This window comes from Odontesthes bonariensis, chromosome 4 (assembly GCF_027942865.1).
Source record: "Odontesthes bonariensis isolate fOdoBon6 chromosome 4, fOdoBon6.hap1, whole genome shotgun sequence".
NCBI lineage: Eukaryota > Metazoa > Chordata > Actinopteri > Atheriniformes > Atherinopsidae > Odontesthes > Odontesthes bonariensis.
Genome location: NC_134509.1, coordinates 18,877,272 through 18,889,694, shown reverse-complemented (window position 1 = coordinate 18,889,694; position 12,423 = coordinate 18,877,272). Strand labels below are relative to the sequence as shown.

General features: G+C 41.3%; 1 protein-coding gene across 5 annotated transcripts in view; it reads right to left on the bottom strand.

Moving 5' to 3' along the window:
• Positions 1 to 12,423, bottom strand: part of sorcs1 (sortilin-related VPS10 domain containing receptor 1) — a 194,822-nt gene that overhangs the window by 61,704 nt on the left and 120,695 nt on the right. For all 5 annotated transcript variants that reach the window (XM_075463338.1, XM_075463339.1, XM_075463340.1 and 2 more), the window contains exon 4: positions 3,005 to 3,163. In XM_075463338.1, the coding sequence (XP_075319453.1) occupies positions 3,005 to 3,163 (159 nt within the window). The remainder of the gene's footprint in view (positions 1 to 3,004; positions 3,164 to 12,423) is intronic.

The window sequence follows — 12,423 nt, the reverse complement described above, 5'->3', positions numbered from 1 at the left end:
TAAAAGGCTAAAAAGCCTACAAGCAGCAAAATGTGCGAAGCTTTCTGACATCTTTGCAAGTGCTTCCACCACGACCACAGCACCGGGTGCAGGGCCATCCGGTGCAGGGCCAGGGCCGTCAACATCATCAGCAGCCCCCAGTGCACGAGTGTAGAACAGTGTAGGCCAAACACAGAGGAAGAAGCTATCGAGGTGGATTCAGAGGTGGAGGAGGAGGAGGAGGAGGAGGAGGAGACAGACGTGACTCAGGGACAGATTGAGGAGGTCAGAATAGCCAGCCCGGTAAGAAGTAGGCTAATGTTAGGCGAAATGTTAGCAGAATGACGACATGTTTTTATAATGGGAGGACTGAGGGCTCTCCGTGTGCGTGGAGACTTAAATTAGGTATTTATAGACATCTTCACTACATCAGTATGGGGGGAATTGATCATGCTGAAATTATTACTTATTTTATCCAGTCAGGCTGGAACACGAATAAAAAGCCTAGCCTGTTTTTTTGCACAACCTTGTTGGTTAGGAGGTGGTCACCGACTGTGGTGTGTGTGTGTGTGTGTGTGTGTGTGTGTGTGCGTGTGTGTGTGTGTGCGTGCGTTTCTGTCACAGAGATCATTCAGTCTTTATTTTCAACGAATGCTATGAGTAGATTTACTTTATTTGAAGGTGTAAAAGTGACATGCGCCTGTCATTAGCATTACAGTACTTAAACCATCATTAATGTAGGCAAGGCTATAACGTATCTAGTGCCATTCCATTTTGTAGGCTTATGTAAAGTTGACTGGTGTGCAGATATTGCAAATACCCAATGACATCAGTCATAGATATCAAGTGTGTCATTAATGTTTATGACACTCTCATGTAGACACCAATGTGTTCACTGTTATTTTAGCTTGTTATAACTATACTGTTTGCAGGTGTTACAGGTTACAGTTGCCCATGTAATATTAGTGAAACATTGCTTTGCTGAAATGGATTGGTAGGTAACCGGAGAAATACGAAATTAATATTCCTGCCTCGGTCATTTTCAACCCTCCGCTACATCAAACACAGACTGAGGAGTTGCCTTTCTGCCAGCAAACTGGAAGCCTTTATGTTGATGGCCACCGAGAAAGATGTTCTTGTGTCCCTTGATACTGACACAGTGGTTGACAGAGTGGCAGAGAAGAGCGATTTAATGAAAAAAATGCTTTTTTAAGGTGAGGAGATTTATTTAAATGAATACATTTGTGTTAGGATTTAATTGCATTTTTCACAGAAAGTGATCAGATTACTTGTGTGATCGTATAAATATTCATGGTGGGCCGCCATGGCCAAAAAATGCCCGGGCCATTTTTTGGTCCCAGTCCAGCCCTAGTTAAAACATTGTTTTGGCTGCAATAAATGCACATTTTTAATGAGTTCGGGAGAGTTAAGAAAAGATCAGTTAGTAGAAAAAAGGAAGATTGAAGCAGAACACGTCCTTGTGCATTGTTGAGGGAATATGTTCCCCTGTTATTAAACCTTTGAAAGGTACACCTTCCTCTGTTGAAGAAAATTATTCTGTCATTCATCACATTTAATTCATGAGATCCAAACAAACTAAGCTGCATATAAAAGGCTTTTATTTCAAGAATCATTTTGAGGGTGACGTTCTCTCTCTGGCTGATGTCATCAAGCTTTATTCCACACTCTGACTCCGATATTAGATCACTACTTACACAGAAACAGCTCGCACTGCTTATGAGATCTTAGCTTATTTTCTGTATGAACACAAAGCGTGAGTATAAAATAATGCCTTACAGTCATTTCAGGAAATCTTATCTAATCTCTTTCTTATTTCTAGTTAATTGAACTTAAAGTGGGACTGATTTCCAGAGAACTTTTAAAACTCATATTTCTCCTAAGTTGTATTAACTACACTCATATCCTGAAGTAATAAAACTTTTTTTTCAAAGGCATATTGGTAGACCTCCCATGATGCATTGCTGAAGAGTTCAAATGATTTTTTTTTTATTGCTGTTAAAAGAAAACAAAGAAGCTGCGTTCTTAACATTTCCGTGTTGATTAGAGTCCATTAGTGAAAAAACACTGAGCTGAGAAAGGAAAGCAACTCAGTCTGTACACAATTTCATGCTGAGGTTCAGTTAATGAAACAGTTCAGACCTCTTAAGATAATTAAGCTTTGAATAAAACTGCATCAATGTTCGTCATTGATTTTTGCTACTCTATCCACTCCTGCTGCTTCACAACCTTCCGCCGGTCCAGAATTCACCTACATTTGATGACACTTCAACATTTCATATGTTTTCTGTGTTCTTTTCTGAATAAAGTTTTGGTTCATAAGATCTCTGCCTCAGGGGGAGCAGTTTCAGTATCTCTGGATCTGGTTCTCAGTGATGGTGAGTTGGAGTCAGAGATGGACAGACGGATCGGGGCTCCGTCAGCAGTAATGAGGGCGCTGCTCCGGTCCGTTGTGGTGAAGCCGGAAGGAGAAGCTTTCAGGTTCCTGCTCCATCTTTGTTCCAACCCTCACCTGTGGGCACAGATCTCAGTAGATACCCAAAGAATGAGGTCGTGGATACGAGCGGCTGAAATTAGTTTCCTTCAGAGGGGGGCGGGGCTCAGTCGTAGAGTTAGGGGGAGGAGCTCCACCATCCAGGGGGAGGATGGATGGAAGAAGATCCATTTTTTTATCGTGTTCTGCACAGCATCCCAACTTTTTTGGACATAGATACTGCTGTCACTTCTGGGTGCAGCACTTCAGGGAAAAGGCCAGTAACAATAATCCAATGTCTTAAAAATTCAAAGTTAACTTTGATTTAAATGCTTCTCCTCTTTTTTCTCCTGGTACTACTTAAATCGTACTATTCTCCTCCTCCACCTTTCTCCATCGTGAGCTGTGAGGCAAACTCTTGTGTAACAGGATCTCAGAGTCATCCTCCCTGCTCCCAGACTGCTGTTGCTTATCTGACTTAAAGCTCAGCCTCTTTTGATTCCTTTGAACAGCTGGCTTCGCCCGCTCTCTCACCTTTTGGTCATGGCTGTAGGCCAGAATCCAGTCCTCCTGCTCAGGGTGGAAGAGCAGGCTCAGGATGTAGAAGCTCAGTCGGTACTTCTGGTACGTGGCTCCCTCATCGGAGCTGATCAGAAGGCTGCTCTCTACCTCAGGATCAGTCAGCAGCATGATCTGAAGAGGGCAGAAATATTTGAAATTAGGGACGACACCACACAATACTGTGGCCTGAACACATCACTGAAACATTTCTATGTCTGAAATCTGCAGGAGAATAAACTCTTTGTGCTGAATTCTTCCTCATTCTCAATCTAAACTCACTTCTGAGTTCCAACGTGCATTTTTACAGCTGTGGCTGCAGATGAGCTCATTAAAAACTTGTCATCCATATTTCTCACCTACATCTCAAGCAAATATTTGTGTGTCTGCTGGTTGTCTTTCTCTTCCCTCTCACAGCCATCACTCATTCTGCTTTGAAAGCCCTGATTTCCCCTGAGCCTTCTGAGTCCAACAGTTGTTCTTTTATTTCCCCCCAAAAAAACACACCCACACGCACACAAAAAAACCTCTGGATAAAGTCAGATGCAGGTTTAACTAAATGGGTGGACCTGAAAACACACCACAGCTCTCATCAGTCATCATCATCATCATCATCAACTTTATTTCCAGACTCGGGGTCCATTTTCAAAAATTAAAACACAGTACATAGACAATACATAAAGACAAACAGAAACACACTTATAAAAGACACTTGTACCAGTGTTTCCACATATATGACTGGTATCGCACCGCACTAAGCGCAGGATTTGACAGGAGCCTAATAATTTGATTCCATGAACCATCCAATCTACAGATAAAACTATACATTAAAATCCTCAACAATGCATGGAATGTGTTGACCCCAACACCACAAAACAATTCGCTTGCACTGCTCCACCTGGGCTTCTTAAGCAGAATGCGCAGCCCATCATTATATGCGACTTGAAGTTTCTGCAGGCTACCCTTTTTATACTTAGCCCACAGGGGGGCAGTATACAGGGGGGTGCAGTATGCCTTGAACAGGCTAATTTTAACATTATCAGTGCACCAGTGAAACTTCCTAACCAGCATGTTAGCTTGTGCATATAACATGCGGCGCTGCCTGAAGATGTCATCATCATCGCACATTTGGTCAGTAATTATATGTCCCAAGTACTTTGTTTTGTTATTTACAGGTAAAACCTGCCCTGCCAGATAAAAAGAAGGAAAAGTGAGATCCTTGTCCCCCTTACTTTTACATATAAGTACAACACTTTTCTTGCAGTTGTATTTAACATTAAAAGTCAATCCATAATTGGAACAAACGTGTAGCATTTCTTGCAGCCCAGCACTGCTGGGGGAGAAGATGGCTAGATCATCGGCATACATGAGATGGTTTAGCAGTGCATTCCCAACCATGCATCCTGTCCTACAGGCCCTCAGTTGCTCAGACAGGTCATTCATATAAATATTAAAAAGAGCGGGAGAGAGTAATCCACCCTGTCTGACCCCATTTCCCACCCCAAACGGTGTAGAGAGCACCTCCCCCCATTTGACCTGCATGGTCTGGTTGGCATACCAGTATGACAGGATCCTAATTATACTGTTGGGGACACCCCTCTGTCTGAGTTTTAAAAACAATTTAAAATGATTTATTCTGTCAAATGCCTTAGACGCATCAATAAAACAAATTAAAATGGAGGAATTCTGTGTTCTGTACATCTCCACCATCTCCTTAAGAGCAAAAATACATTGATCAGTGCCATGCTTCGGCTTAAAGCCAAACTGATTATCTGTAGTACTAATAGAGCTATCAAGTCTATCAAGCAAAATTCTTTCCAGGACCTTGGATAACACACTGGCTAGTGCAATAGGCCTATAGTTATCCAAGCTCCCCACCTTGCCCGCCTTGTCCTTAATAACAGGCACCAGTGTAACAGACAACATAGTATGAGGCAAAATACCATGAATCATGAGCCCTGTAAAGCATATTGCTAGAAGAGTTGCAACTCTTGGGCTAGCAAGCTTGAGGTGCTCAGCAGTGATCATATCCTGACCACTAGCTTTGTTATCAGCTAGCTGTGTGATAGCGTGCTGGACCTCCCTACATGTAATTCCCACAGTGTCACTATTAGCAATATTGTCAACCATGTATACATCACTTTTAACACAGTTAAATAGTTCAGAGTAGTGTTGCTTCCACAACTCCGCTATATTGCTGGCCCCAGACACCCCTTCAATGGAACATGGCAGTGGTGTATTGACCCGGTTTATATTCTTCACCTCCTTCCAGAAACCATTGACGTCTTTACCAAGAAGTTTCTCAGCCATAGCGTCTGCTCTCATTGCTTGCTCATGCTTACTGATATATCTAATTGCATATTTATACCTCGCATTAGTGTACTTTTTGTGGTCCAAGGCCGGCCCGTGTCTGGGCCTACCTGCCAGAACCCAGGCCTTGTATGCATTTTTGGCTTCTGCATGAAATGCACTCACATACTTATTCCACCCTGGCTTACTGTTCTGTCTTTTATTAGAACAAGTAAAGAAAGGCCTACTGGCTTCATACAGTGCTCTAGTAATGGAATTATACATACTACACAAGTCTTCTCTATGTGAGCTATCATTACAGTTTACATTAGAACACAGGATTGCATTCCTGGATAAGAATGTGTGCTTTAAAAAAATATCAGTTTTCTCAGAGTACAAAAACACATCTTCTCTTGTGAGCTTAGTCCAGTCCAGCCTAGCATGAGAAACACTATTCGCTTCTTGTGACAACTCAGGGAGATTATCACAGTCCAGTACCATAACCAGAGGGATATGATCAGCCATTGTAACCTCATACACAATCTCCATAGATGTTATTGCAGTATGTGCATCAGCCGTGCTTATGCAGTGGTCAAGCCATGATGTTGAATGCCAGGCCTCACTAATGTAGGAATAACTTCCTGCAGGAAGGAGTTCATGGCTGGATATTACAAGATTATTCTCATTACAAAATTGTCTTATATGCTTTGCAAATAGGGAGCCTTGATCTGATATGTCAGCGTTCATATCTCCAACTATAAACACACTTGTGGATGAACTGACAGAAATAAAAGAATTAATAAAAGCAAGCCTATTTAAATATTCATCCTCGTTTTGCTGTGACTCATATGGTGTGTACACATTAAGGATGACAAAGTCTTTGTTATTCACTCTTATCTGGACAGCAATGCACCAGTCAGCATCCAGTCTAATGACCTTAACGACGGGGTCCAACTTTTTATGCCACATGATGGCCACACCCCCTGCAATTCTTCCTCTTACTATCCCCATTGATAGGTCCCTGGTAGACTCGCCTGCGCCATGAAAATTGGCATTAAAAGAATTTAGTTGTCCCAATTCCTGTTTAGGTAAAAACGTTTCTTGTAAGCATAAAATGTCACAACTCTGCAGCAGTTTGTCAACCACAGCACGTCGGGCTTTATCGCCTGCGCTGTTGCCCAAACGTAGCCCACGGCAGTTGTAAGATGTGCTCAGTGATGTGCACAGTGGCAGAAAGTTTGCACACAGACCGAGGGGTGCAGTCTATGAGTGATACTGCACGATTAAAGTCTATAACCGATATATTCTGCCCTGGAAAATACTCCCTCTTGTTAAAGACCACACACACTTACAGCACAATATAAAACTGTAAATGTTCAGCTGTCAGCTCATAAGAGACTAACTGCAAGGTCAGCATCTTTTATTCCTGGCTTCAGTCAATGATGTAATTTAAACAGAGAGGGGGGGGGCTCTTTGCTCTGCTATTGTTCTCTCAAGACCAGATGGAGGAGGATTTTATTTGGACTCTGGTAATAAACATATTGAGGCAACTAATTATCTTTCAAAACTCTGAACATTTTGACAAGTTGTTCAAATTTGCCCCTGAGTTTGTCCCAAGTGCCTCACCCCTGAGGCTGGTGTGTTGGTGCACATCATCCCTGATCAAGGCTACCTCATTCCCAAAAGCTTTTAGTGTCAGCGTTGAGCACGTTTGGTGCCCCTCTGTCATTAGTTTGCAACCCAGAGGGATCTGCTGTAGAGCTAAAGCTGTTCTCGGGCGTCTGTAACTGACACAAACAAAGACGGCTGCACATAAAGAGATCAGATGACGTGGATGAGAGCTAAAGGACATGGAGCTCTGTGACTTTTGTTGACTTTCTTTTCACTTCCTAGTTTTTATCCATTTGCTCGATGACTACTTTGTTACATGGACAGGGCCAGAAACATCAAGGTCAGGCTTTGAAACAAGCTATTTCTCTGCAGAATTCTTTGCCAACAGTATCATCGATACCATGGTGATGTGTCAAACTACGGTGGCCCAGAAGGGTCAATGCGATACAAAGGTCACAACACATAAACCACGACGGAAGCTCTACAATGAATGTGAGATGCGTTCAGGGCCTGGCGGACGCACAGAGGAAGGGCAGGAGAGGCGTCCAAGAAGTTTGAGGAGAAGGTGAAACACAGACGCGGGATAACGTTCATTAATGTCGGTATCAATGAGCCGTGTTGTTCACTGTGTGGCGTTTGTGTCAGGGACGATGAAGTTGCACATTAAATATCATTAGATTAAATGACTGCGGCATCGTATGTTTTGTACTTTCTTTTCATGTTGTAATCTTCTTATTTTCTTCTTTGGGTTTCTTCCTGAATGGAGATAGATTTTCTTTCCATATTCAACACTTGATAAATTGTGTTGTATATGGACTGAAAAGCTCTCTGACCGATGTGCTATTAGAATAATCTCTGTTTGAATCTTACAAAACACACATTGTATCTTTTCTGAAGCTCTCAGCTGAGGTAAGTTAATCTTGGTGCAACTGAAAATGATGAGACAGAAGAGTCGTTTCTGTCATGGTTGTAAAGGTGTTGCTTTAACTTTTGTCTTTTACATGTTGTTTTGAGAGTTAGAGCTCCAGAGGTAACCCTATGATCAACAAGTCGATAAAAGTTGATGTAAGTAAAGCCCCTGCATCGCACTCTGGGACTAACATTCGGTTTAGAGACGCTCTTAGCGGGAATATCGCTGTGCGTCCATTATGTCGTCAGACAGCAGAAGGAATGAGAGTGCACGCTGCTCTCATTGTCGATATCCTTCTCTGCATGTCACCGTCCGGCATTACTGTTTCTGCTCTCATGCTGCTAGGTCATTTGTCAGGATTTGCTTCGGTAACAGCAGCTACACGGCAGACCCACTAACATCAGTTCATCAATCAGAGTGGGCAGATAAAACGCCACATACGTGAGACACACGCTGAGCTGTCCAATCAAATGCACTCAAAAGCTGCCTGAACAACAAATGCCAATCCGTGGTTTTCTCAGTCAGAACTGCTGCACAGCTGGAATGGTAGACAACTTTTTAATTAGCTGTTGAGTTTCTTGTAAATTGAGGATTACAGGACACAAAAGGGAGCTGGCATTCTCTCAGAAACTTGTATTCCGCCTGTAAACATCAGAATAAGGAGATCGATGCAGCCTGCTGAGACATGTAAACACAGTTTACATATGACAACATTTACCATGCCATGCTTTGTTTCTGGGTTTTTCTTTAGCACGAAGAACCTTCCTTAACCTTGTCACACATTAACAAGTAACAGGCTGCAGAACCGATGCCAGAAGGATTTGTACGTGTGTTTTTCAGTTCCTGAAAACGATGATGCGAGAGTACGACGGCTCCACATGCAGCTTCCCAGCATGCAAAAGAGGCTCAAAGTAAAACCTTTGCATGTTGTTTACATGAGTTACCATAAATTAGTCCTTGTATCTGCAAATATAAAGTCATGACCAGCTCTACTGTCTTATGAAATAATTCAACAATAAGAAATGCATTTGATCATATGGTAGTCAGGCTGGGTTTGAGTCCAACCTGCAGCTTATATAGAACACTTATTCTTCTTCTCACTTGTTTTAACAAGCACAACCAATCAATACTGTTAAAAAGACAAAGTCTGATGTGGTTCAGTTAAAGGGGAACCCTTTGTACCCCTTGTGATTGTGTTGGTTTTACAGGACCAGAGGTTTCTGGTCCTGTAAGTAACCCTGGAACCTGAGCAAAGTCAGCAACTATAGCTGCTGAAATGTTCATTAAATCAGAGACAGAAGTTTGTAATGTGTTGGTGGAGACAAAAGAAAGAGGGGAAATCTTAATTAAATCCAGCAGGCAGACTGACAGACAGCTTGAGATAAATGCAGGTGTTGTCCTGTGCTGTACAATTAAAACAGTGAACCAGAGAAACACAATAAAACATCATGAATGATTAGAGAATGAGACCAGGAAAAGATCTCTGATCCAGTTCATTTAAAAACGATGAAAATAAAAGGTATACGTCCTTATTATGGATGGATGGTGAAAAAAGTTAAAGCTCTGACCTGTCGTGTCATCGCAGGAACTTTACTCATCAGCGCTGAAAACTAACTTTTTCATTTCCGTGCAACAGCTTCCCTGTGTGCATGTGTGTGCACTGGAAACTGCAAACTATGAGGCCAAAAAGGTTGAAAATGACAAAGGTCAATGAGTTGTGTGTGTGTGTGTGCCTTGGCTGGAGGCCATTTAAGGAGTGTGTGAAGAATACGTGAGTGTTCGGAGAAAATGAATTAAATCATTGCCTCATTACCTGCAGCTGCTCTACAAAAATAAATTTTCTTTGCGTCTACTTTAAGCTATGAAGGAAACGGAATAAAGACATTCCGGCCAGCAACTTGTTTTGAAATGGTTCTGTGATTCGAATGAGGTCACTGGTTTGAACTGGGAGACAAATATCATGTATTTGAAATTATATTTACTTTATTTAAGAGTGGAGTTTAGCTCACATTTATCCTGTTAAACAAGAAGCCAACACAGTTCCCCTACGATTATTATCATAAACAACAGAAAAATATGGTCTCAACGTGTCAGCAAACACTGAACACTGAGGGGATCACCTGTAATAACCCTTTCCGGCTAGCTGGCTGGGGTTTAAAAAATAAAGCGTTTTGCTTCTCAAAACAATATGCGTTCAAAAGAGTAATACATTTGCATCACAAAATTGTTCTCCAGGAAAAAGTCAGACCTCACAATCGCTTGCCGCTATTTTCTCTCCCTTCGTATCACTGCGTGCTGCCACCTGCCAATAGCCGCGCCTGTTACAGTGTTTACTGCTCGGTCTGCACGGTCTACACAGAACTCGGCTCATGGGACGCAGCAGGGGGTAAGAAAATGTTCATAAACGATATTGCTAGTATGGGATGTCATACAGCTTCATGTCAAAAGAGGCGAACTATCCCTTTAAGTTTGAGACATCAACATGTGGACGGTGTAAAGATCTCTTCCTCCTGGAGCGTTCTAACACCGGTTAGTGTAAAGTTAACCCGAACAACCAAAAGATGAGCCATGCAGACCTCTGTTGCAACCCAGTCTCACAGAAAAACGTGTATTAGCTACGTTGGTCCAAAAGGGAAAACGTGGTATTGTCACAATTTGGCCCCCAAAATTGTGACAATACCACGTTTTATTTGGCCTATTCATTTACATTGCTTCGCAACCAGGTCATGTGACTATCAAGTTTCCCTCAGCTAAAAAAGGAAAATGGCCGACTGTCAACCTTTTTTCTGTGAAAAACATAATATTTTAAGAAAGCATCTGCATTTGTATGCATTTCGATGGCATTTCTAGCGAGAACTATGCATAATGTTTTCAGAATCTTCGTTCAGAGAATGTAGACGATCTTTCGCCGAAGATTTTGGTATCTCCTTGAAAAAACGTAAGGATATCAATTTTTCTACCGTTGTTAAGGTGGTTGCTATGGACGCTGCTATGTCAACGTCACCGACCTGCGCCGACATTCCCCGTAATTTCTGTTAAAAAAAATAATAAAAAATGTGTATATATATATAAAGATATAGCCACATAACAATAGTGACCTTATCATAGAAATGGTTGATAAAACATTATCAACCATTTCTATCAGTGGGCCATTATTTCAGTGAGCCAGTAGAGAGAGAAGGCCTGTTATCAGGCATGGGCTTTTTTTTGTTTTTCAACTTTATTGACGTAACGTGTATCTCTCATAATATATTCATCATAAATATATTATGCGCACATATAATCTGTCTTTATGCGACTATAAATAACCCTTGCAAACCGGAAGTACTACGAGTACCGTGTTGATTTTGTATGATATTACATGGTGCGGCTCTAAAAGTATCTGAAGTAAATTTATTTAATTTTTCTTTGCATTGATCATCGAGATCAAGTGTAATTACTAATTCGGCTGTACTTGATATTTGATATATTTAGTAGATGTATGTTTTTCCAACCCTACTTTGCAAAGCGGAAGAAGCTGCTAACCCAAAACCACATTTCGACAATAACAGTTAGAATATCTAACATATACCAACATCTTGACTTTTTTCAAACCTCAATCATATAGATGAAGTATAATTACTAATTCGGCTGCACTAGATATTTGATATATTCAATATATATATTTTTTAAAACCCTACTTTGCAAACTGGGAAGAACTACAAATATGCCGCTAATTTGGATCAGATACATAGCACGTCCCAAGGGACTTGTAGTTTATTTTAAAAACGGGCGTATTTCTTATAATTTGGAGTGGTAAATACTAAATTGAGAGTACAAGGATAGATTTAAAGGGGTGGAAAACACATTTATGTCATCAGATTTTAAATATGCAATTGTGAAATTGGTGAAAATGATTTTTTTACCATATTTGATAGCGCCCCCACTTGGTGGTCATATCCATACGGGTATAGTCACATAGCTGAAGTCAAGAGCTCTCTATAACAGTTGGTTCCATATCTGTAGCCTCTTCTGTTAATGATTAACAAGCCTTCAAAATTGCACTGAGGTCAACGTTCAGAGGTCAATATTTCAAGGCAGGACTGATTTATAATCTTCACACGTACATATGTTACTCACCAGGTCAAGGTCTTTTCAAAAATGTCTTTCATTTTGTCCTACAACAAAATGTAATTTTCACCTGTGTTTGGTGTCAGCCCCTTCCAGGTATGGGTTCTAAGACCATTTGATTGTCCAGCTTGGATGAAATCAAGTCTGGATTTTTTTTTTCATTTTTGGTCAGAAAGAACCTTCAAGGTATTGATGATTTTCCTAATCATGTTCATAATTTTGGATTTGGGCTACTGTAGACTTTATTTTACTCATAGGTGGGTGACAATGGGCCCCTGGGCATGGGTTTGTCAACATCCCATACCCCCACGGCAGCGCACTCACTTCACAAAAATGATAAATAATAACAATAAAGATCATTCTTCAACAGGTAGCCCTCTCAGCACCTCAATTATCCTCCCCTGCCCCGCCATACATCTTCTGTAAAGACAGACATATATGTGTGTGTGTGTGTGTGTGTGTGTGTGTGTGTGTG